General features: G+C 35.2%; 1 protein-coding gene across 1 annotated transcript; it reads right to left on the bottom strand.

Moving 5' to 3' along the window:
• Window positions 1-488: 488 nt before the first annotated feature.
• On the bottom strand, window positions 489-26,773 carry LOC149035977 (uncharacterized). Its single transcript, XM_089190238.1, has 39 exons — window positions 26,269-26,773; window positions 25,897-26,130; window positions 22,061-22,213; window positions 21,412-21,485; window positions 21,221-21,291; window positions 20,759-20,892; window positions 20,296-20,385; window positions 19,536-19,705; window positions 19,088-19,286; window positions 18,206-18,314; window positions 17,626-17,699; window positions 17,236-17,324; window positions 16,393-16,580; window positions 15,711-15,879; window positions 15,131-15,253; window positions 14,698-14,780; window positions 14,065-14,191; window positions 13,477-13,551; window positions 12,731-12,810; window positions 11,465-11,562; window positions 11,167-11,264; window positions 10,959-11,035; window positions 10,439-10,553; window positions 9,895-10,067; window positions 9,619-9,725; window positions 8,912-9,019; window positions 7,587-7,656; window positions 7,086-7,201; window positions 6,754-6,919; window positions 6,489-6,601; window positions 5,934-6,102; window positions 5,666-5,778; window positions 5,005-5,215; window positions 4,584-4,707; window positions 3,790-3,875; window positions 3,352-3,433; window positions 3,120-3,250; window positions 2,358-2,489; window positions 489-1,937 (listed from the first exon to the last, which is right to left on the bottom strand). Exons 1-39 carry the CDS (start codon window positions 26,527-26,529, stop codon window positions 1,831-1,833), a joined length of 4,899 nt encoding a protein of 1,632 aa, XP_089046364.1. The 5' UTR covers window positions 26,530-26,773; the 3' UTR covers window positions 489-1,830.
• Between the last annotated feature and the right edge of the window lie 240 nt (window positions 26,774-27,013).

The raw sequence follows: 27,013 nt of genomic DNA, 5'->3' as shown, positions 1-27,013 counted from the left end.
GGTCAGTTTTTATTTCATGGAAACCAAATGTACAAAAAAAATAATGTACAATCTAAGTAACACTGTGGTGAACTAGTGGATCTACTTGGAAGAGTACAATTAGATTACGGTGATTTACTAAAAGCCAGTGATCCTGTGATTCAAAGGAAAAGAATTGAACCATCGTCCTAGCAACAGCCCTCCCTAAACAATCCACTTGATTCAATATTTAGTCCGCTACCTTTAATGAGATGCACGCTCTACCCAGGCTCCTAAAGTCATGCAAACCCCCACATTACTTGTTACATGCTTTGCATATCCACTAGAAAAAATTAAAAAGGGGATGAACATTTAGCCCAACCAAAGAAAAACTGAGTCCTCTAGAAGGGTTTTCAGATTTGGTGGGCAGGAACTATTAGATTGAGGTTTGAATCTTTTAGGGAAACTCAGATTTGTAATTGTGTTAATCTCATTAAATTAATAATATCTGAATATGAGACACTCACAGGTACTACAAACATACTTTATTGAAAGTTAACCAATTTCAAAGCTTTATAGCAAAACCTATTTATTGCACCTTTGCCAAACAAACACACATAATGAAAACTACAGTTACTCACTTAGGTGGGTATACATGTTACAACACCTAATGGTTTATTTAATATTTTCCTTTTTTTCCAGAAAAACACATAGTGCAACCCAAAATGTATCCCACATGCCCTGTTCCAAATCTAGTAAATACACCACTAATTACATCTTGCTATAAAAATTAAGCATAGCATTTTTCTTGTCACCAAATGAGTGGACAAACACACTCCAGCATTTTTTTCATAACAGTTGCTTACAGAGAAAAACATGTGCCTTAAAGACCTAAGCTCATAAGCTTTACACAACTACAAAAACAATTAAGCTACAATTGCAACTAACAAAGTTCTACCATTAAAAAAGGTATCAGATACCACCTTGCTCTTTTCACTGGACTAGATATAACAAACTGCAAGATCTAGACTGAAAAAACAATTTATTTACCTGATGCAATGGTTTACTAAAGCAACAATGTATAAGCAGTTAAAGAGCCTTTGTACCCATCTGTACTAACCATTTCCTCATGACAAAGACTACTTTCTGTTTTGCTGTTTTTCTTGCACAAGTACTCAAAGAGGCTACTGACATGAAACAGTTGCAAAAACTGCATTTCCAGTGCATTCTGCATTAACTACAAAAATTGCCTGAATTAAAGCAAAACTTCCACAGATGCTTCCAAAGTTGAAAACAAGAAGATTACAACATCAAACAAAAGCTCTGCCTTATTGACAGAAAAGTTTAAAATGGTTTTTCCCCGTTTAGTGTAACAAAATAAATGCACGAATCACCACAATGGATGTCTTTATCATAACCATGTTTGGTTTACTTAGTAACACAGCAAAATTTTGCCCTCATCACAACATAGCATACAAATGAATAATGTACATTAAAGTATCAGAATTCAACTTCTCCTGATAATAGAAAAGTGAAAAGACTTGGCTTTTGAGTGGAAAAAAGAATTTTAGGATAAGATCACAAGTTTCTCAGGGTGATTGATTCACCTTTTTTCCTTTCCAGATTCTAATAATCAGCATATGAAGACATGTGATGAAGTAAGATAAAGTTTTCTTCAGAAAGGCTTCTCCAAATCAGAGAATGATAAAAAAAAGTACAGAAAGCTTACACAACCCCTGAGCTGCTTCACAAAGAATTTACTTGCTACACACATTACACAAAACTAACAAGAATATTCCTCAGTTTAAAATATGAACTATTTGTAGCACATCAAAACAAAAGAAAAGGAAGAGAATGTAAAGAACTGAAGCCTTAAATCATGGACAGCTCATCATGATCACCAAGGGGAACTTTCTCTGAATCCTTGTAAAACTTCTTTCCTTTTCTTGAACGATCACTGAAAATGACATCTGGAGAGTCTGCAAAAAAAAAAAAAAAAAAACCCCAAATATTAATCACTTTTTTTTTTAACTGAACCTCACCCATATTTAGAAAGGTTTAAAAAATAAAAAAAATTGCTCACGCATATCAAAAGCTTTATGAAAAGTCGAGTTAAAAGGTACAAATCAAAGAAAATGTGGATTTCAGTCTCCATGATATGAATGAAGTCATCTGCATACTATACAGAGAATTCTGATTATCAAGTTTTTCCCTGATATCATTGGTTGTTATAATCAAGCCACATAATTTAGTTGTGATTGGTCAGTTTTGATCTGTCCATAGAATCAGGTTCTTCTGCTTGATTCCTTTGCTATGTGGTGGACAAGGCATTTGTAAGGTGCTGGTAATTGCTAATATCTTACAACAGGAGTCTGAACTAGACAAACATGTCATGTCACCTGCTTGCATGTCCTCATGGTAAACTGTCATTTCATCCTCATCATGCTCTTTCTCATGCAATTTGCTGAAATTCTTTTGGAGGTTCTTGTATTTCACGAAGAAGAACAGCAAACCAGCTCCCAAAAGTAACCCTGTAAAGCAAAACCAAGAGCATACATAATGCTATATCAACAAAATATTGTAGGTTTTTCCTTTCATCTTTCATCCTTTGATCTATTTTTTATTGAACAGCAATTGCCTTTGGTAAAAGACATTTACTAATAAAAGATATGTCACAAGAAAGGTGTGAGTTTAGAGAGGATAATAATATCTATATATTTTGGTAAATAGAAACAAGGGAAATACAACTGATTGCATGTGAAACCAGTTGGTGTAAGTCACAAAGGGAAATATTAGCTCAAAAATTATTAGCTCAGTCTCAATCAGGCAACTACTGTTGATATCCTTACACTTCCCAACAAAGTCAGAGTTCTTTTTTGATAAAAGCCACTTAAATAGGTGCTTTGGTCAGCATGGAAATGTAGAAAGATTGTTCTCATTGTTGTTCTCATTCCTGTGGGTGGATTATGTTTTCTTGAACAGGACAGCAAAGTGATCAACTAGGTTTTAACAGACACAATAAGAAACAATTAGAATGTATGTGTGTTTTAAAAAATGTGGATTTATCACTAAATTCACCACGTCAGTGATTGTAGCAGCTGTGCCCCACTTGCTTTGGCAAAAACCCAGGTAATAACTTAACAGAAGAATGCTGTTCTTACCTATTATAACAAGGGGAATCAAAACAGCCAGAGATACTTTGCTTTGAGCATCCTCAGCTTGGCCACCTTTGCGGGCACGAACTGATGGCTCCCCTGTTGGTTGTGTTTTTTTTTCCACTTTACTCACAAGACTAAGAAAAAAAAAACACCATTTTAAGATAAACAGTGAAAGGGCTTGTTATTCGTACATCAGGCATCCACTCTAACACCACACATTTAACCAGAAATATACCTCAATGAACCACTGGCAAGTAACCAATCATCTATCTTGAATCCTTTATTAATAGATTCCTTGGCAGTTTCTAATGGAACACCTACATGCAAAGCAAAAAAAAAAAATTTTTCTTTGGTTATCTTGATGGATTGCCATGACTAAGGTCGACAGTATAAAAGTAAAAATTGATGATCAATTAAAATTCTTTTTCTAATATAGTTATTGTTAATTATAATCCTGGCAGACCACATTTATAAAAGCAAAATTTGATGATTAATTAAAATTCCATTTCTAATATAGTTATTGCTAATTAAAATCCTGGCAGACCACATTTTGTCAGACCAATAAATCTATAATCCACAATTCATAGAATTATCTGAAAATATTACTGGACATTACTTAAAACACTGAAATGTGTTTTGACATAATATTCACTCCTTTCAAATGACTTCTCACCGGAATTGTTAAAGCGTGGAATGAGATCAAAGTAAACTGCAATTTCACTTCCTCTTTCTTTGACAACAACATCAGCGATGCGATCACTAGAATAGAATATTTTCAAAGTGTCATGCAAAAAATGTACAAAAAGGAATACAGTCCTCCACTTTTCATGTGCCTTATGGAATGTTTATTAAATGAATAGATTGTCAAGAACATCACCACACATGACCAGGAAGTAACCAACTTAACTCAGCACACTTCAGACATATGCTCTGGGTTACCAAATGTTTAGAATAAGTTGCAAGCAACTCAGTTTTTCAAATCAAACGAAAAGAACATAACAAAAACAAGTCTTGTGATTGATTATTTGCTACTTGCCATGTTCAAGTCCATTCAAGTCTGTTCTCAAATCATATAGCTGGCAGCACCCAGCAGTGGGAAATATCAATATACATGGGTGAGTGAGATGGCCTCTATTTCTTTTGTTTTTTTTTTGTTTTTTGCATTTTTTATGTACCTTGACTTCATCTGGGCCCATAAAAATGTAGAAAAAGAACTCTGCCAATGTCTAGCCATCTTGACCTCACTCTTGGTCAACAACACCATTGTATCTGATGTGTTACTACCCTGTTTTGTCAAGTTCAGGTGAATTCTGACTATTGGCAAAAGTGAGGTACATGCAAGTTATGACAGAAAGCACACAAAAACTTCACTTTGTTTGAATTTTCATGCAGAGCAAATTTGTATAAAAAGTGCGGAGAAACAACTTGTTTCAATTGTTGAATCTCTTATAGAAGAAGATTACTTACTCTGCAATGTTTGCAATCCGACTGGCCTCTGAATAAAACTTTGGAGTAAAAATCTTTATGGCTTCATCACCAGTCATGACTGCACCTTCAATGATCATTTTCAGTCTTTCTGTGCCATAAATGGCTATAAAATGAGGAGAAACAATTATGGTGGACTTCAAAAGAGCAATTAAATGCTTCAGAAACCATAAATCTAATAATTATCTCCACTACTTAAAACTGTATTAAAAAAATTCAAAATAATTGCATTTGAGACAACAAAAATGATCCAATCCTTCAGAAATTGCCTTTAGACATGCCAAAAATTCTGCCAATTAAAGCAGCTATTTTGAAATCAACTCCAAAACCAAGTATAATAGAAGGGTAGAAAAGGAAAGCAAAATAAAGCAAGAAAGGGAAAAGAAATGTCCATTGTGCCTACCAGCATCTGTCCGTTGCCTCTGTGGATTTATATGCTTGATACCCTCTCCAGCTGCATTTCCAGCAATCACAACAAAGGAATAGTATGTATTGTTGGATAGATGTTTAAATGTATATGCTGTGTGACTGGCTTCCAGTAATTTTTCTAGAGGCTCGATTGGATCTCCTAGAGTATTTTCAATGTTTTCCACAACAGTTTTTCCCCACCTAATCTGAAAACCAAACACAATGGACACCACTGAATTTCAAAGCTAGCTTGGTCTGCCATCAATTCCTTATTGATTAAGAACAATAAATCTAACCACCTAAAATAACAAAATAATTAACTGACAGACTTCTTGATGATTGCCACGACTGACTTATGAACCTATTGGTTGAACAACTGGTCGACTGACAGCTGAACTGACAGACTCATAAAAAAATAGCTGACTAACAAACATTGACTAATTGACAATAAGATGGTCCAACTGGCTGATACATTAATAAAATTAAACCATCTGAAATTGACTAAATAACAGACAAACTGAGTGACAAGTGACTTGATTCACTGACTGATAAAGGGCTAACAGACTAAATAAGCAACTAGCTAAACAGAATAATAAATTGACAGCTGATAGACAGACAAAACAACCTCCTAACCATATAAATGTAAAAAAGACTACCTTGTAGTAAGTAATTTTTCCATTTGGTTTGGACGGTTTGGACCATGTGACTTTGATACTTGCTGAGGTAGGTGGAATGGTTTCTGTCGTCACATACTCCACAATACCAGGACCTTAAGAAAAGCAATCAGTACCAAGACTGTCAGCCATGAGAACTGATGGCTGAATTTCATTCTCCAAGGAACAAAAGAGTCACATGCAACAGAAAAATTATGAAAAATTAACTAACAGAATTCTCTCATTTGTTGCAACACAAAAGGTATCTTACTTTTTTCATAAGTTGTTGCTGATGCTGGGGAGCTCTTCACACTTGACCCTTGCTGGTTTTTAGCAGAAATGACAAACTTGTAAATAACGTATGCCTCCAGTTCCTTAACAACAGTTCTGGTTTCGTCTGGACCAACTTCAATAGGCTTAGTATCTGGGAAAGGGCTTAGCTGAAAATATGACATAAGTTCAGTGAACCAACTAAACTTTTTTAAACAATTGACTATGAAAGCTACTTTGTTGCATCTCAAGGCAAAGCTGTTACCAATACAAGAACAGCAAATCTTTGCTTTCAAATATGAACATGTAGTAACTGTTTTAACCTTGGTTTGTTTAATTCAAGAGGTAAAATAAATGGGGAGTATGTGGTTACTTCCATATTTAATAGAAATATAAAATTCTATCACATTCAAATGTGCTCAGGGTGCAGTTTCTGCTTTAAGATGTCCACTGCAGCAACTGACAGCAGTATCAAATAAAAGGCACAAGTATGGCTCCAACCCTTACAGTTACTATGTTAATGGAAGCCACTATAGTATAAATCATGATTTTATACCTGATTAATTATATATCCAGTGATTCTATCATGCTGTAAAGGTGGTTCCCATGTTAACTTTATTGCAGCAGAGGAGATGGCTGAAGCCTTCAAGTTTCGAGGAGCACCAGGTTCTGTCAGACAAAAACTTAGCAGTGAGGCAGGCCACTACTTGGTTCATATGTAATACTCCTTTTAAACTAAAGCTTGTTCTTATGCTTGTTCTCACAAATAGAATCCTTATCCATCTCCATTAATTTATTTATTAATCAAATCACTAACTTACTTGTAACTTGCGTGGTTATGTGAACTGTTGCCTTTGGTCCTTCACCAGCTTCTGAGTAAGCCCAAATTGTTATTTCTGACTTTTGTCCTGGAGTTAGACCGCAGATCACTGCAAAGCTTGATCCTACATCATTGAGAGGCTTGTCTTGAAGCTGCACTTTGTAACCCTGCAATTTATACACAAAACAGCTTGCTTCATTAGCCACCCTTAATTTCAGAAAATTATGGAGATGGCTTGCAAAAAGTCCAACGAAAAAAAAAAAAAACTAACTTCAATGCAGGGGTAACATACAAATACGATCACCAAACCATGATTGGTTTTAGTTTGTTCACCTTGGCTGGAAATGGCCTTTGATCAATTGCTGATATGTTAGGTGGGCTCCATCGCATCCATGCACATGTTCCATTGTCAGAAATCATTTGAATGTTCTGAGGTGGAAGGACCGGTTCTAAGGGAATGATGTTGAGTGTTGATTAGATCACAGGATCCTAGGGGTTTACTCCAACAAGAGAGGAAAGAGTCAGTAATTTAGACTAAAGGCAAGTACTGCTATTCCCCCCTGGATGGTTTGCTTGTCCATTGCAGGTTTAACCCCCACCACTTTGCCAGGTTCTCCTAACAGGTCACTATTACTCATTTACACCCCTTGGTGGGAAAAGACACTGTAAGAATAGGGTATCTTGCCCAAGAACAAAACTTTATAACCCATCCAGATCTCCAACCTAAACCTTTCGACCCAAAGTCCAGTGCCAGTTAGGTTACCATGTCTCCCAAGAACTCCCACCACAGATTATGTTTATTTCTTTACCAGGTTGATAGTTCTCAATACTTACTAGACAGTTTTGTCAGTGCTTGCTTTGGACCTGCAGCTATGCTACGACCAGATCCACTGTTTGCGTAAACCTGCAATGAATGGTGGAAGGAAGTAACATTCAGATTTGAATAATTGATTGATTTATTCTCCTGATATGCCTGGTTTCCTCCTTTTGCACATCAAACATTTACATGAAAAAAACAGATGGAAAAAATTTGCAGCCATACTCATTCAGGCATATCAACATCTACTTTTGCAATTACTTAACCCTTTATACCCTAACATCAGTAGGCATATTTTCCAAACTGTTCTCCAAACATTTCTAAGGGTGCTGACAACAAAAGTTTGTTTAACCCTTTTATTACCCCCATTTTGAAATCACTTGTGGTCCCTGTAATCTGATTGGCTCTAATTAATGCGATTTATTCAAAAATTGCACCATTTTTTGCTTTAAATCGCATCTTTTTCCCAGCCAATGAGGCTACATTAAAAACAAAACAATTAATCAGATTTCAAGGCTTGTCTAAAGTAACCAATCAAATTGCAGGAAAATGAAAGACAAAGAGTATCATGTAGCAAATTTAGCAACTTTTGTTTCTAAAACTCTTACTTTCCCCCCTCCAAAAATGGATGAATTTAATTTCAGACTGGCTCAGTACTGCATCAATAGAATATTTGACCTGACCAAGTCCTGTATTTGGGCAATTTCAAAATGGATTTAATAAAGTGGTAATTGAACCTTGAGTCGTGCAATTTTGGTCTGAAATCATACTTGTGATTTCAAATCAAACTCATGCTGTGCACTTGTTCAATTTTGAAATCACACATATGATTTCAGCCCAAATTACATTCCACTCAGCTCAATTACCATTATTAATTCCCAAGACCTCATTACTAATTCTCCTTACTGTCTTCAGATTGATTCTCATTATGTTAGTTTGGAGAATTTGGTATTGGATCATTTGTAATCCCATAATTTATATTTTTCTTTATTCTCATCAGTTGTTTGCATGATATTGTACAGATAAAGTAAGGAGAAATTCTGTCTTGGTCACCCACAGGAGTTAAAGAGTTAACAATAAAAAACTTCTTAAGCTGGTGATCAGTTCCTTTTTTCTTGTTACCTTAATGGAAGATTCAGTGGGTGATATTGAAAGGAAAAAAATTAGATGCCATAGTCACTCTTTAAGGGTCAAAGCATTAAGCAGAAAAGTTAAATGTTTAGTGGGGTGCAAAGTCCTAGCATTAATGCTTTACGTACTATTAAATGATACAATATTTCATTCTGATATTCATTCCTGATCAAACAATGACGACCCATGCATACTGCAAAGTATAACTTACCTCAAAGAAATATACAGTGTCCTGTGCTAAGCCAGTAAGTAGTTTTTTTCTCTTAAGACCATTATCAATAGACTGCACTTTGGTATTAGTGTAGGGCCAATATCTGATCTAAAAAGGAAAATACTTTAAAACTGAGCACCTCAACAAAAGTACCAGTAATTATTGTGCTGTAATCAATCCAAAACAACTGCACTAAAATTCATAGAAAAAAATTAGGTATTTCAGTGTATTTATTTATCTGACAAATTTCAAACCAAATTTCATTACTGCAATTGAACAAGCTGGCTGAGCCTCAACAAAAAACAAAACAAATTTTTTTCCTTTTTAAGATGCCCTTTACTCTATGCCCAGCCAATGGCAATGACAACTCTCTTTATATTACAAGGAGAGTCTCTGTGAAGATCTCTGTCCCAGCCATGAAAAAATGTTCTGGCCAAAAAAAGTGACAAAATCAAACTCATAGTGAGATAGTGAGTCACTCTTAGACTATCTTACTTGCAAGAAATACAAAGTAATTGTAGCAGGTACCTGCATCTGCAACTTATCTCCTTGCAAACGATAATCTTAGTAACTCTCATGATGTAAATTAACACAGTTGGTATGTTATAGGATGGTAAAGTTGATAAAGGAAGGTAAACGGCAGAGGCAAATTTTATTAATATTTTGCTGCATTACTAATAATGTACTAATTTTTTTTGGTGTCTTACTGTGTAACTTGTGATTTTTTCAGTAGGGTGTCCTGGATCTTGCCATGACACTTGGATGGCTGAAGAATTTACAGGGTAAACTCGCAAATCCCTTGGTGCTCCAGGAGCTGAGTAAAAATTAAAATTACACAAAATCAATAAAAATGCTGCCGTGTCATAAACATCATGTTTTTCTGCAATTTGGATTATGATCACCCAGTAAATCAGAAAATAATCATGAAAAATCTACCTAAGTTTGATATCACTTGTATAGAAAAGGTGGAAATTGTGACTTACCACTTGTGTTAGTTGTGGCAAATGCAATGTTTGACATTGGAGATTCTTTATCTGCAGTAACTGATGAAACCTTGAAGTAATAAGTGGTAGCTGGTAATAAATTGCCCACTATACACGATAGTGCTGTTAAAGGTGCACATGTAATATTTCTGAAGCCAGTATTGCCTGAGGAACTAAAACAGAATCAAGCAAAAATCATTGATGTTCATACATCCACATCATCATCATCATGGCCATTACCAACATCATTATCATTTGATTGTCATCATCATTATCTTCATCATTGCACATCATCATTATCATCATCATGGCCATTATCAACATCATTATCATTTGATTGTCGTCATCATTATCTTCATCATTGCCAGTATCATGATAAACAATCTTAGGGTGCTACTGAGCATTATGGCCAATTATCCACGCAGAGGTTTAAAATAGAACTAATAAAACTAATAGAAGCATGCAGATTTCATCAAACTGAGCTGAGTGCCAAATCCATTTCCTTTCATTAAATATGAAATCATTTTAAGGAAAAACTATTTACCTCATAAAAACTTTGTGTCTTATGACGTAACTGCCAGTCTTTCCAGCATGTTTCCAAGTAATTTTTATTCTTGTAGGCCCAAGAAATCTTGCAGCAACATTCTGTGGTACAACATCTGTTGTGAGAAATTAAGAAAGAAGATGATTGACTTAAGCTGATGTTTCACATTCAAGCATACATTACTTGTTATACATCTTTACTTGAGACAATTTCAAAGCACACAGACAAAGATGGCTAAGACAGAGGAAAATTGCTGTTGTCAAACTTCAGGGTCACCTATTGTCCTTTACCTCTTAGGAAAATTCCTTCCTGCAAATAATTACTTAGAGACCTTCAAATATTGTGAACTATCAATTTTGAGCAAAAACTGTCTTGCTGATATGTACTCTAAGAATAGACCAATTGCACTGTAAAATAATATGTATTTAAGTACTCTTAAATATATAGTCACATTCTTATCAAAAGGAATTATAAAAAATACACAACTGCACAAAGCCCCAAAGTTAAAAACAAAACAAACCTTTGTTTATGACTTCAATATGAACCACCTTCGTAACAGAACTCACAAGATTCATTGCTGTGATGTTAACATCATACCTTAAAACCAACAGATGTATCATTAATCATGTGCTGGGTTTGGAGTTGAAAATGATAACAATGCAATGCAATCAAAATATTTATTTCAAAATAGTGTGACAAGAGAATCAATCGTTATCCTGCTTACTTACTTCTGAGCTTTATTAAAGCCAAGAGTAACAACTTGTTGCCAACTGTCAATTTCTTGAGTACCATATTTCCATTTATACTTAACTTTTCCAAAGTCTCCCTGAAAATTATCAGTTGGAAGTAAGAATATCCAAATGAACTTGATGAAATCTACATTGCTACTAAATTAATAACTCACAAACCATGTCCAAACTCTGGGTCCAAGGGTACATTTGCAAATGTTATATTTTCACTGATTTGAGTTCCATTGCTTTTCCTGACCCATGAAAAACCATACTAAATTCAGCAAATGATACTTACCACTGAGTAATTCAAGTTTAAGGAAAATATGACGTCCTCATCCATGCCAGGATTTTTAGGATGGAAGTTGACTGATACTCTATCATCCATGAGTTTATCTTCAAGAGATAAAAATTCATCAATTAAAAAAAATTGCACTGACAAAAGTAACTTTGGGTGAATTGAACCACCAACACAGGTCAACACAGGTTAGCCCATTGACTATCAATATTCTTTGCATAACCTTTCTGAGTCTGTGGGTTTTATATGCTGGATAAATGAGAGCTATTTCAAGCTTCGAATCTGGCAAGGTAGCAAAAGGTAAATTCCACATGTATGGAGAACTTACACTTTAAGGTTACTTCCCACCTTCAGAGGCAGAAAAACGCTGGTGCCCAGATTTCGAACAAAGAAGTCGCCATTCAACCAAAATTTGCCATACTTGATGTTAAAAACAAAGTTTCCTTTTATGCAAGTACCAGCCTTGATATGAAAACATTAAAAATCACCTCAAATCATAATTTTGAAAACTTTATGTCTATTTATTGTCTTGCTCCTCAGCTTTGCGGTTTTTAATTTTTGCCAAAGGTTTTTCCTTTGCCTTTGACAACTTTGCTCATTATTGTGTCATCCTCCTCAAAGCTCCACTGAGCAATCAAGATTTAAAAAAAAAAAAATGTCCACAATGGGCTACTTTTACTGGGAAATCTTGATCCATCGTCACTGATGCCAGGAGGTCCCATTGTCCTATTGGGTTGCAGTTTCATGGGGCGAGGTAATCTCCTGGCATGGCACGAGTTGTTTGCAAACTTTTATGAGCTAAATCTCCCATTTGATTTTGGGAGGAATACCACTACTTTGAGCAAACTTATAGGGTATATAGACAGATAGCCGAAACGTCCTAGGAATTATGACAAACCAAAGTGTGTTGGGAAATTTTGATATTTGAAATATTTGTCCTGTGACATCCTTTTATACAACACGACTTTCATATTTTTAGCTACTCCAACTCTAGATGCCAATATCTACACAACTAATCATAATATAGAAAAAGCCTGACACACTTTTGTTGAATGATGCCTTGTGAATGAGACTGTACAGCCATTTTGCTTGTGCTGCAGCGTCTGATACCCAATAAATTCAATAGAAGAAGCTTCAGTCATTTCATGCCTTACTGGCTCTTGAAACTTCCTTCAAAGAAAAGTCACTTAAATTATATTTTTATCGTAATCTGCGTGGACACCCACAAAGGCGGGAAGAAACCTTAACTCACAGATATCAAGTTACCTTGAACATATACTTCCATTTTCTCCACCAAAGTGCTCCGCTCATTGTGTGCTACCACTACCACATGGTACCTTCCAGCCCTGAAAAAATGATGAGAGGTTAAAAATATAATACAATTCAAATAAAATCTAAATTACCAGTCCATACGGGAAGTCTGAGGAGTTAGGAGTCTAACAATTATTACATGCCAAACTTCTGATTGAAAGGTGCACAATTTAAAATCTGCCAAGTCATCCTGTTGTGTGATTGGATGAGGCATTTTATTCTCACATTCCCTTATTCCACTCAGATCAGAGGTCACATGGCCTAAAATGATGTATGCAGACTTCACCAAAAAACCGTACTAAAAAAGAAGCACAACCTTGTAACAGCTCGTAATCATCTTCTAGTTTTCAGTTTTAATTTTAAGACATTTGCAAATATACTACGTAAAAATAATATTTCCTTCCCACTGTCTTTATAAATTATTTAATTCTCTTAAGAGTTTCAGTGGTTAAAGGATAATTCAACCTTTTAACCCCTAAGAGTGATTAGCATCTAATTTCTCCTAACTGTATCAACTCTGAATCAAACATTACATGTAGGGTTATGAGAATGAAAGATATGACCACAACTCAACTTCTTGATGGTTTGACAAATTCCCCTTGTAAGCACCATGGGCATCATGGGTAATGTAAAGAGAACAGTATGGAGCACAGGCAAACTGATGTTATGATGTAAAGGGTTAAGTAGACAATTTTTCTTACTTATGATATAAGTGGCTCCGACTGGCAAACTGTACTCCATCACCTTTATCATCATGTTCATCTCCAAAGTACCACCTAGGAAATATTTTAAAATCACTACCTCCAAAGCCTATATAACAGAGACAACAATTAGTTCAAGCACAAAGTGAAAGCACTGGCAGGGATCTCTTATCTTATGGGATGATCTGATGGAAGAATATCCTTATGCTTGAATGCAACCAAGTAACTGTGGAAAGCCTGCCTGGCAAACCCTGTGAACTTCACAATGAGCCTTTGCATTTGCATATCATGATTATCCCTTTCATAGCCTATCATGACCATATAATATAAGCCATTTCTTCTCCATTGTCATAGAGTGTGTTTTTTGTTTTCTGCTCAACACTAAACTCTAAGACAGGTTTCTTCTTCTGATGAATATAAAATTTCTCTCAAAGAAATTGCTCGAAGTAATTCATGACCTGATTCCTGCTCTGATACAAATATGTAACAAATGTAACTGACCCTCAGAAATCCACTTTTTATGCAGTTCAATGACTTGGAACCAATCAGCATTTTTTTTTGCCTCCATTCATGTTAAATACCACTCACTTGTAATATACATTTGCCTGATTTCCTTTGACAAAAGTTGTGTTGAAAAACACAGTGCCTCCAGTCTCCACTGCGACTATACCATCATCTGTCACATTAGGACTACTTAATGTAAAATTTTCCAGCTCTGTAAAAAAATGGCACAACTCCATCAGTTTTTTAAATCTCACCTTTCCCTGACAAATTTTACATTATGTTTCCTGTAACCTATTTGTGTGAGGAAAAAACCTTGCATGGTTATATTACACAGTCTCTTTGATAGCTGTTTCACAGAATTCAAGATATGATGCTCTACCACCAAGTTACAGGGAAAATTTACCAGAGGCTATTTTCTAGATATGTGAGACACACATCCTACACAACACTTGAATTGGTAAACAGGACTTTTCTCAGTTCATAGTAACCTTGTAATAGTTTATCACTCAGACCCAATTTCTACAGCTTAGCAATTAGGAGCATCAAACCATAAAATTTAACTCTTTTTATTGTGCTCCTGCCAAAACAATTAGCTTAACCCAGCTCAAAATGTACCACATCTTTTTTATTTTATTAGACCAAATATCCACCTAGAATTCATCATGTGATTCATTCAGCCATAATATACACCATACATGCATGTGGTGCATCCTTTACCTCGCACAGGACAGGGTGTTTGCACTGGAAAAAAGTCCTTCTCGGTTCCACCTACACATTTATTGCCCTCTATCTTTCGAAAACTAGAAGAATGAAAATAGAAAGAAGAAACAACTTTAAAAGAACCTGCACAATGGAAGGTAGAGAGAGTTATATGGTGAACATACCTAAAAAAAATTGGTACTTATATATATATATATATATATATATAGGATCAGACTTCACACAACACACTGATTAGAGAAATAAACATGGCAAATTGTTAGCCTGATGCAAAGAATAAATAAAATGCAAAAAACAGTTTCACAGCAGACATCATAGAGCACAGATGAGAATTGATTAAGAATTGTCTTCAACTAAAATTACTTTTTTAGAGTAAACCATGGTTTGAATATTGGAATAAATATGAGTTTAACTCTACAGAAATTCCTACCCTTGGGTTCTGTTGTAGAATGATCCCTCCGGGCATTTCTTTGGAATAAGTTCATTATTGAGGTCATTAGATCTGATAGGTGTACACTCTTCATCAAAATTCTTTCTTTGAAAACCATAGTCACTACATACAATGAAAGAAACAAATTAACTTTTAATTCAGGAAGGACTGTTGTTGTTCTGCAGTGGATATTTTAAGAAGAAGAAACAAACAATTTTAAGACTTGTGTTAAAAATTATATGCATTGATGTACTAGTGGTAAAAACATTTCATTCTTAGAGGTAACACATTAATTCCTGGTTGCCTAATACTACAGATCAAAAGCTCATCAAGATTGGCAGTTAAATGTATGTTGGTTGCTAAACACAAGAGAACTACCAGGATAGAAAAATATTGGCTACAACTTCATAAATAAATTTCATCACAATGAAACCTATGTTAAAAAAAAAAGATAAGGAAAATATCAAAATCATCAAATTTCAGGTGATTCTTTTAAGAAAGACTTAAGTTGGGGTTATATACATGCAGTTACTATTACTACAGTGACTGTAGTGATTTGACATTATTCCAAGTTCCTTACCATGTAAAATCATCTCTACTACATGGACAACTCCTTATATAGTAAGATCGAGTGTAGTCTCTACCCATTTGGCATTGTACAGTCCAATTCCTGGTCTCAAACTCCTGTTGCTGGCCCAAAATACATCCATCCTTGAAGGTGGAGAAAGCAGAAGAAGTACAAACTGGACCTGAGAAAAAAGTCAGACACAAAGTATTGATCAAGCACGTTATTTACTGGCTTAAATATTCACTCCATGTTTCTGTGTTTTAGTATTGACCAAAACATAGTTTAGATCCATAAATATCCCAAAGAGAACGAGCATAAATTTCAGCTGTCTTGATAACACAGGCTTTATTATTAATAGACTTATTTAAAAACAAAATATAACCCAAAAATTGTTAACACTTTCTGTGTTCACTTTCTTAAATATACCACTGCTGTGTTTTAGCTTTTGTTTGGTAGTGAGACACTATCTGGTGGCTTGTGCTCTGTTTTAAGAGGCACTCTCTGTGATTCTGACTTTAAATAAGAAAATCCTGAAAAGAGCACAGCTACAGTTTTTGGAAAATAGTCAGCAAAAAACTGTGAGCAAAAACCAGCTGAAACACGAGATGTCTCTTTATCTGAATATATCATCAACAAAACCTGACTGGCAAAGCCTCTTAAAATTTTACCATATAATCTAATGTTTACTACTAACCCATAATGTTTGTCATGTTGAGATAAAACACTGTCCAGTTTTGAACACGGTTACGGCCATAGCGACTTGCAAGAACTACAAAGACTGGGAGTCGTTCTCCAGGCTGAGTGACAATGTCGCGTGCTAGGATGGCCGTATTAGGACTGAAGACATGTGTTTTCCATGTAAACCCACCATCAGTACTGTACCTGTGAAATGATCAAACTTTAGAATCTCATGCGCTTGGTTGTGTTGTCTGTATTTGTGTCTTTTTCTGTCCATCTGTCCTATCTAGCTATCTGTCTTTCTTCCTTCCAACTGACTGTCTGTGTGGGTGTGCGTGTCTTTATATTACTCACGTACCTATCATTTCTGGCTGTCTCTATGTCTGTCTGATGTTCCAGTTATATATCTAACTGACTAACTCTCAACTTTCTATGTACCTGTCTCACTGATTGTTTTAATCAGTCCAGCCAACCAACTGTTTATCAAAGTTGGAGCAAACTTGTATGAAGGAAAGGCCAATAGACCATTTTCTCCAGCAACAGACAAGTGAAAAATTATTTTTCTCTTACTGATCAAAAAACATTTTTAAGCACCTCTAGCCATAGGAGCTGTAACTTAAGCAAAAGCTGTCTTTAGAAAGAAAAGTCCCTACAGAAATTTACTGTTTTCTATAGCAATGTGGCAAAATGTAATGTATGACTATCCTGTTTATCTAGGATCATAGGATAAATTAGAGCAGATAAAACTCTTTAGTTCATGAAATACTTGATTGAATCAAAACTACAAATGCAAGGTCCAAACATTTTGTTGCTGCTGATGACATCCTAGCAAAATCAAAACAATTCCATGCTGACTTACTTAAGTGACCTTGTGTAACGTCTGTATGGCACAGCAACAATAACTCCTCCATGATCTCCATACGTAAACAAGTGTTTCCCCCGTAGAGCCTGATCAAATAGGACATCAATAAATATGTTTCTACATTGCTCTAGATATAACCACACAATAATTACTGTCAATCATCAATTAATACCATATGTAACAAGGATGACCATAAATCTAACAGCATTACATATGAATTGTTTACCTAACAGTTTGAAAAAGGAACTTTTTGATAAACTTCATCTAACAGGAAATAACTCAAGTCTCTAAGAAGTCAGTACTATGTCAAAAAATGTACTGTATTAACTAAGATCTTTGGAAATGTCACAAAATTTTAAATCATACATTCTATAAATCAAGTCTTACCCTGTTCCAAACTACTCCACCATCCGAAGACACAAACACATCCGGATATATCTTAAGATTAGTGCTAGCCACACCTAACATAATGTACATAGAGCATTAGAAGTAGCTAAAGATGAATTACATGTAGCTTGTTACATAACATAAATTCACAGAAACCATGACAGCATTTATTTATATCATTTGTTGCCTGATATGAAGCACTTAATAAGCTATCTCTTCTGCTTTTGCAAGGTGTCTACAGTGTAGTTGCTACACACTAGACCCAAAGAAGGTTTAGAATCAAGACATTAACTTTTGATACTTCTTTCTCCATCTAATTAGAAAAATCTCATGGAAATAATAATAAAGCCAAAGCTAACTAATTATGAACCTGACACATTACACAGTTAAAAATCTACAACTCTCTAATTAACATTGATGACATCTGCCCTACAAATAGTCAAATTTTGGGCAACAAGTAAAATCCCTCTCAGGACTATACCCTTGTATAAACTATCACTCACACTAATGGCTTTAAATCATGGGTTCAATCATTTTAAAGTTTATAAAATAGTTATATAAACACAGAGTTATTGCATACCTAAAGCTAACACCAAACCAGGGGCTGACTCACTGGAGAGCAAACGCTCTGATGGAGAAACACGATAGACAGCACCATAGAGTAGATTCACATGAATGGAACAGCTTGGCTGCCGAGTCAAAATAGATTTTAATTACTTGAACAGCTAAGTAAAAGATCCAAGTTGTGTTTTGACAATTATTTATGCAGCTACAGGGTTTTCCACAAATATAGTGACTCTCCTTTTCCTCAAAAAGTGAGTTATTAAATTATAATTTCTCCTCGCATTCTCAATAAATCATTTACCAGACAGGTGATGAGATTACATCAACTTATCAACAAGAGTGTGGTGCCTTGATATAAAAAAATAAAATGCTTTCTGGATTAATTCAAAAGGACATTTAATGTTATCAGAACTTATCAATGTTATTGCCACAAAAATGCAACTACATATAAGAGCATTGCTTCTCCTAGTGAAATTGAATGCCCCACCCATTACTTCCCTTTGCATTAGGTTGTCCTCTTAGAAGGCACCCATTCTATTCCTCTGGTTAGAGAGAGGATTGATGAAAGTTAAGTGTCTTGCAACAACACAATAAGAAATTCTAGCCATGAGAGGTTCAAAAAACAGACTTTTCAATCAGAGTGTATACTCCACTCCTGTACAGTCAGTAAGAGCTGCCATGGCAACCCAAAACTTCCAGTTAGTCTGCCTTCTTTAGTACACTATTTTCACCTCATTTTTAACCATAATTGCTGACAAAAAAAAATCACAATTATTTCTCATTTGCCTTCTACCAGCCTTGGTCTTGCCTGCTCACCATTAGCCTATCACACCTCTCCAAGCTTCCCATCAATCAGATGATATAATATCACTATCACAAACAATATCATGATATTTACCAGATAACAATTTATTTTGACACCACGGTTATCCACAGTTGGAGAACGTATCCGCTGCCACTTTCCACCATTGTTGTATGTGATAAGAGAGAGAAGATGTCTCCTACCCACTGGGCCTGGCGTCAACTGGGTGGCAACATAAACACCCCTCACAGATTTGATTCTATCCACATCAACAAAAGCATATGGCACTACAGTTCTACAAGAGGTAAAAACAAAACAAAACAAAAGTTGACGATATGAAGTGCACAAAATAATACTTTGAATCAAATTTTGTATCATTCAATTACGTCTGTGATCCTATTGTCATGTGATTAACAATCAGACTCTCACTTGGCAGTCATCTGTTAATAAGTGATTTTTTAACTCATTGGTATGATTATAAACCAAATTGTACTCCAGTCACTTTTAATGATATCTCTTATTTCGTAGTGAATTTTGATCTTACCTAAGCCAAGCAGACGAAACATCAGTATATGGGTTGTGATACAGAACTCTCGGTAAGGATAACTGGTACCTGACACCCAATGAATCAGACTGATACATATTGGAGAGATTTCTCAAGTGGTTGATGACTACAAAAACACGATCTTCCACCACATCGAACACAAAAAAGTCCTGCAAAACCATAAATAAATGGCTATATCAAATGGTTGAATGATCATGTAATTTTTATGACTGCAACCATGTCTACGAATTAATATTATTTTAAATACACATAAATACATTCAAACAAACAACTTATAAAATCCTTTCTATAGCTTAGCTAAATATAGCAACCACTGCTGTGACAGCTTGATCTAAGTTATTTCCAAAGTGTGAAGTAACAATGTGTATTGTTCCAAGTACACTTTGGGCAATTCTTTTATTTTCCCACATATATTACTGCACATCATTTTCATTCCTGGGTGGAAAGGAAGCTGTCAGGGTGAAGTGTTCTGTCTAACAACACAACACAACTCAACCTGGAATACTGTCTACAAACAACTGCATAATTATGACTCCATACAATCACTACAATTAACACAATAAAAAATAAACACAGTCAAAATGATCATGGGGATGATAACATTACTGAAGATGGAAATGCCCCAAACAAGCTGGCAAGATTTTCAGCATGAAGGTGATACTGTTGAAGTCAACAATTTAATAACTGTCATAAGCATCTGACATATCATCAGTACTGTAAAAAGAAGCCATTTACTCACTCTGCTCTCTTCATTACTAGGGAATGTTGCCAACTTAAAGTCCCCACGCTTTTTAGAAACTTTCAAGACAGGATTCTTACCACTAGAATTCTAGAAAGGAGTAAAGTAAATTTACAGTTAACAGTGATTTTGTAATATTTGAGGAGAGGCCACTTGGATTGACTCTTATTCCAGTTTCCTCCAGAGAAGCTTTTCAGTTTGTAAAATTAACCTTTCCATTGATTAATAGCAATTAATTTCATTTTTTAAAAGTCATGAACAGGTGACTTGAATGTTGATGAAAAAAGGTGATTTGCTAGGAGTTTCAGTTAACTTATGGACAGTAAAAAAAATGATAATATTCTATAACCTAATCTCACAAAGGGAAAAATAATCACCTCAGGTAAGTGGGATTGATCTTTAATTTATCAAAAATTGCTTGTATCCTTAAGAGTTATTTTATTTCAAAACAAAACTTGCGAACCGATTTGGTGGTGTAAAACTGATAGTTTTTCATCATTTCAAATTCATCCACATCTGTTGCAATCACTTTTGACAGCATATTTTTCCTGTCTATGTTCATTCTGGTAACTTTGGTTCTGTTATCCTTTGATTTCACTGCAAGCAAATGAGAAACAACACATTACTGTCTTGAAATGAAATTCAAAGAAAATAAAACTTACTAGTTCAATATTTTCACAACTAAATCTGGTAAAGCTGACCCATAGATAAGAATTAAATTAACAATATATTAAACCACCTACTGCAAGAGAGAATATGGTCTTAGGAAGGCAGCATTACAAAAACTTCCCGTGCACATATTACAAAGCATGTAGAATGCTTGATATAGTTCAAGGAGAAGCCAAGAGAATACTAAGACTAAACTGAATAATTTTCTTCACCAGTGATTCAGTGCTCACAACTATTACAAAAACCATATACTCACATCGCTCTTGCAGAGAATTTTGAAATTGCTCAACAAAAATCACATCTGCTTCATCAATATCTTCCACTCCCCTGTTTTAAGTTGAAACAAAAAAAAGAAGTTACTGACAATTGGCCATATCTGAAATATACCTATCCCCTTCCCCCAACCAATCATGGGAGAGCATGAATAAGTACTGGTTCCATACTTACCAATTGAATGACTTAACATTTCCTCCTCCTTGTATTTCACTGAAGGATTTTCCCTTGTTTGATGACACATAGAGCTGTCAAATATGTTTCAAAAGACAACATTACAATGTGAGCTTTCAAAGTACCATAAAAAAGTGCAGAAAAGAAAGTGAACAATGAAAAATTAATCTCTTCACTACTAACAGCTAACTTTAGTTGAACTTGAGTCAATATCCATGTTCACAGTTTTTGCTATTGTACTATAATATCAGACCTGAACAACCAAAAGCAGACAATACTTTTGATATGCTTTATGATATGCTAAACATAAACTAAAAATCTCATTTCAAAAAAAACCCCAGGGGTGAAAAATCATTTATTTCAAAGCACTTTCTGATTGATACAAATCCTTATAACTTAAAGAAGAAAATACTGGCTGGCTGAGACAGAGGACATTATTCATTAAGTTTGGGTAATTGCCCTAGGCAAAAAACAGACATCAAACCATCAATAAACTCCTGTTAGATAATTTATATCATGATTATCAATATCTGTTGAAGTATAAAACCAAATACTGAAGACAGCTACTCAACAAGAATCAGAGGTATCAACAGTGGTGAGCTCACAATTGCTTATAAAATTCAAATAATGCTATAACATTGTGTTGTACCTTCTCAGTTGTGTTATCATATCCCATAACATATTTAGAATTCCATGGATGAAAAGTGATGTACGTTGGCACCCAAGGGATGTTAGAGTTGTTAAATGTCTGTAAGTCATCTGTTCTGTGAAGAACCTTGTTTTTGACATCTGTGAAAATAGCCTAATGAAAAATTGGAAAAAAATGATTTTAATTAACTAGCAATTAAACCAAGTAAATCCATAGTTAATACATGTATCTGTTCAAATGTCTTTTTCCTTCTTGAATTGAAATTAGAAACATGTCCTATAGGTGCTACCATCTCCATGTTGGTAACATCACACTAAATGTGATGTAACAAGCTACATCAGATCAAAACATCAGAGTAAAATAATCAACTGTTCCTTGTAAGTTCATATTAGCTCCAACTCATTATAGTTATTTCAGGGAGCTAGTTAGGTAACCTCATATTTAAAATCTATTCTATTTTGATGCTTGTGATGTTCTTGCAAAGGTGTCAAGGGTACAATAAATCATAGTGTTATTATTGAAGCATGTTCAAATAAACTTCTCAAACTCATTAATAATTCATGCTGAGAAAACAAAGGAAATTACAACCATGAAGGAGGTTTGGATACGTGATCTTAATTATCATAAAATTTGGCAAACTTTTGCTTTAATTTTCTCCAAGAATTATTAATAGTTTGAGAAGCTATATCAAACATTTGAAAGGGTGTTTCATCCAATATCCAAACACCTTGAAGTTGGTAAAAAAAAAAAACTCCGCTGCACCTTGTTTTTTCAACCACTTCTCAGTGTTTAGATATCAGATGAAACACTCTTCCTCATGTTTGATATATTACATAAAATATCATGCTCAAACACAAAAAAAGTGCCCAAAAGGCAACTGCATCCAAATTCTTCCACTGTTCTTGAAAAGTCATAAAACAAATTTGAGTGAAACTACATGAACTTTAGAGATTCACAAAACGCAAAGAGAAATGGGATTTTGATCATTATGCATTGGATTTTTATTTATCTTACAACAAATTTCCATTCGTACCTTAACAAATATTTAAGGGCCTATGACAAATTTTTTTTGGCATTTTCTGGTTGATGGCTGTATCTGAAATTTGAATCAATTATATACTGCTCCTTGTCTTGTCTGGCTCCTCGCTCACAAACCTATTACCACACTATGTCAGTTATTGACTTACATCAAAGACAGAGACGAACCGAGGAACAGACAAGGAGCAGTATATAAGATCAATTGCTCCGACTGCCACGCCTCCTACATCAGTGAGACTGGCAGAAACCTTGCAACTAGACTGACTGAACACAAACGAGCAACAAGGAAAGGCAATGTCAACAATCACATTGCTGAACATCACCGACTTACGAACCACACTATTGACTGGGACTCTGCGCAATGCCTAACCTACAGCACCAACTACTTTCAACGACTGACCCTAGAAAGCTGGTTTACTAACTTGGAACAGACTCCCCTCAACAGGTGTCAACCACTACTGGCACCATACAAACGACTCATCCACGACATTAACATTACAAACGAACCAAACAGAACAACCTAACTTCACTAACGGATTCAAACCAACCAATCATGACTGACCTATACCACTTGAGTCTTACAGCCAATAACATCACGGCAAAACTGACCAATCAGTGTACACAAACCAGACTAAGTACATTCAACTGACAACAACCTTTCACTTGACTCTGATGATGACTTTCGCTCAGGTTGTCGAAACGTCAGTCACCACTACCAGACGATCAAACTACACTACTACATGATAAGCTAAGTAAATACACACAAAAAAAATTTATGTCATAGGCACTTAAAGGAAGCTTACAAGAATTCCTTTCGACTAAAGTGAAAAATTTTTCTGTATTTGCTTATGCCAAGCAGTTCAAAGTTGGCTCTAAGCTTGTACCTATCAAAATTGCTATTATCAAACTCATCTAAATAACTGCATCTCAGCCTGCTAGTGTGTTAAAATATCAGACACTAAACCTTGCAGCACACTAAGTTCATCCTTTTAAAAAATTATTACTGCCAAAAGAAAAGTTCCAGAAAATTCTTGATGCCCCTCCTCATGAGCATAACTAACATATCAAAATTCATACAGTGCGTCCATAAAAATTTCTTTGACTGATATATTGACATGCTTCAATTATGTTTTAACTTGACTGACTAGCATATGCCAGCATGTTTTTTTTTCTTCCGTTCTTTTTTTTTAAATTTTTTTTATTTTTTAATTCTTTTTTCTAGATAGGAAGTGGGAGGGGTATTTCAACATATCCTTTTTTGTAGCACATTTTAAGCCCAAAGCGAAAAAGTAGAGGAGACATTGTTGGCAGAAAATTATCATTTGAATATTTAGTCAAGAGCAGCCAATTGAAAGCAATTTTGAAGTGGTATAAATCATTCTTGAAAAGACAACATCATGATAAAGCACAAAGAAAAGAATAGACAAAGTCATCAAAGCAGAATAACAAAAGATATTATTTATGTTGACATCTGATATTCCAGCTGGCGCAGATTAACTCTTTATTATGTAATATGGCTCCATATTGTCTACCGGCTAATTTTCCTTCTTGGACTGCTTGTATAACTAAAAATAAAAGTTTTTCATGTAAAGACAAATCTATTTCATTGACTTCATTTTCGAAATTCCCAGAGCTGACAGTAGGTCTAAAATAACAGCAAAAAGTTACTATTTTTGTCGCTATTGTGGTTTGAAGGTTAATTATTTGTCTGAAGGATATAAACATAGATTTGTGACAACAGTTGCATCCAATCAAATAGTTGGGAGCCAGTCATACACTAAATTACACTAATTATTTGTCCAGAATCAGGGTACATTGTGAAAAAATTTGTACTGATCTCAAAAAATTGGAAGCAAGAAACAAAACAAGTCAAAACTTGTTTAAGCTACAGATAAAACACCAAAAACTATTTATGCACAAATTTAAATTTTAATTGTGACCTGTGATAAAGGCATCTGTTATATCTTGGAAAATCTCCAATTTTATCATAAAACTGTCAAACGCACTTGCATTTATCAAAGAACTGTTAAATGTACACGTGTTAGAATCACAGAGAGATTCTTGATAAATTAAAAGACGAAGATTAAGGTTAGTTAATTATGCAAACAGCACATCACGCCATGTCCACATAATAGGACCAATTATTAACACTATGGAAATTGTGGTTACGGTGGACTCCTACGTCTTCCACGCATACCAAAACTATTATTGTAAAGACTTCCTCTACCTCTGAGCTGAAGAGAAATATACATTGGAGCTGTTTTGAATGCCAACAGCATGGGAGATTGTGTACATAAACAGCACGAAGTAGAACAATTGTCTATTGCGTATAAGTGACGAAATAAATAACATCAATGGTAAAACAGTCCCGTATCGCAAAAGAAAAGACACGTTTTGACCGTATTTAGGGGAAAAGGTATCTGAATCAAAAAATTCTCACATTAATAAACATGCTTCGCTGAAGGAAAAGAAGATCAAGAAAAGCACGCAACGATACCGTTACATTAAGAACGTACATCTTACACATATGCGACCATCTACTTAAAATAATTTCACAGTCCAAATGATATGTAAAAAGTGCACTTGAGGTGATAAACATACGCGAAAACAAAACACAAGAACGAAGGTAGTCTACAGATCGCAGCAATCCGCAAAAAAATAGCAGCTCCATTGACATCTCATAGCAAACGTATGTCTGTCCTAAATAACACGTGGTCAGACCACAACAAAGTTTAACAACACTATCATAATATGAACAAAACACAGGATATCAAAAGAGCGAAAATTCTTTCCCTTACCAAGGTAGGATCAACTTTGCTGAAATATATCTGGTCAATAACAGCCGTTGAATTGTCCGAGTTTATAAATTCTTTCTTGGTAAAGTTCCTTCCATAATTGGTCGACACGTACACAGGATTCGAAGCTTTACTAATTGGAGGGTTTGGCTCTTTGGCAAGCAAAAACACATAGTGTTCGTGTTCCTTACTATCAGGCCAATACATATACATGTTGTGGTAGGTACCTAGAGCTTGCTGAAAGAAATAGTAAAAAAAAAGATAATGACTTAACTAATTTAAGTGTGCACACGGTGGTTCATTGGGATGCCCATTGCAAATGACTCATCAAAAACGTAAACCGGTCAGAAATTATAAATCAAAGTTTAAACTCACGGTTGTACTATCTATGTCAGGCTGCGAATTCCGACGAAAGCGGCTTCTAATGTGTTGTTCTTCCAAGTCATGAGTGGCTTCCAGAATTGGATCATCACTTGTTTCCCGCCATATTATGCGTACTCCCTCTGGTAAAGTTAGTGATGATGTACCTTGCCGAAAAAGATTCGTTGGCACTCTAAACGGGCGAATACAGCTAACAAGAGCTGGCAGTAAAGCAATGAAGACGAGACAACAATGAATTTTTCGACAGCAGGCCATCTTGACTGTCGAGTCACCCACTCCAAATAACAACACAAGTTTCAGGTCAAGCGCTCTCAGGGAATCGAGGCACGCTGCAGGGGGTATAGGGATTGGGATTGGGAGGTCGCCTGCCAATGTTCGGCTGAGACTTATTGTCTGTTGGCGCTAATTGAGAAAATAGAAGCTGTTTCAGTCGTAGGTTATCACTCATACGTACCTCGCCATTCTAAGCGAGTGGAAAACAGGAATTCTTACTATCCTTACAATATTAAAACCAAACCGGAAGTTTTGAACCATTAAACCGGAAGTTCAAGCCTCACGTCCACAGCAAACTCTATCGCTTTGCTTATAGAAAAAGAGTTTATATCTGATCCTCTAATTATAAGAGCCACAAAAGCTTTCTTTTGTCGTGTGATTTCATTCTAGTCAAGAAAATCTGCCACTTTCCAAAGATGAGTGACTTAACATCAAAGTCAATTTTTCCTTGGACGAGTGTGGTGTA

This window comes from Pocillopora damicornis, chromosome 12, assembly GCF_964200805.1.
Source record: "Pocillopora damicornis chromosome 12, jaPocDami1.2, whole genome shotgun sequence".
NCBI classification, from domain to species: domain Eukaryota; kingdom Metazoa; phylum Cnidaria; class Anthozoa; order Scleractinia; family Pocilloporidae; genus Pocillopora; species Pocillopora damicornis.
Note: the sequence above shows the minus strand (reverse complement) of the source record. Positions and strands in the feature narration are given on the sequence as shown.

Coding starts and splice junctions, on each gene's coding strand:
- LOC149035977 (XM_089190238.1), bottom strand. CDS start 26,529: ATGGCCTGCTGTCGAAAAATTCATTGTTGTCTCGTCTTCATTGCTTTA. Junction 20,893..21,220: donor AAATTCTCTGCAAGAGCGAT/GTGAGTATATGG, acceptor ATTTGCTTGCAG/TGAAATCAAAGGATAACAGA. Junction 5,216..5,665: donor GAAAAATTACTTACTACAAG/GTAGTCTTTTTT, acceptor TTTGGTTTTCAG/ATTAGGTGGGGAAAAACTGT.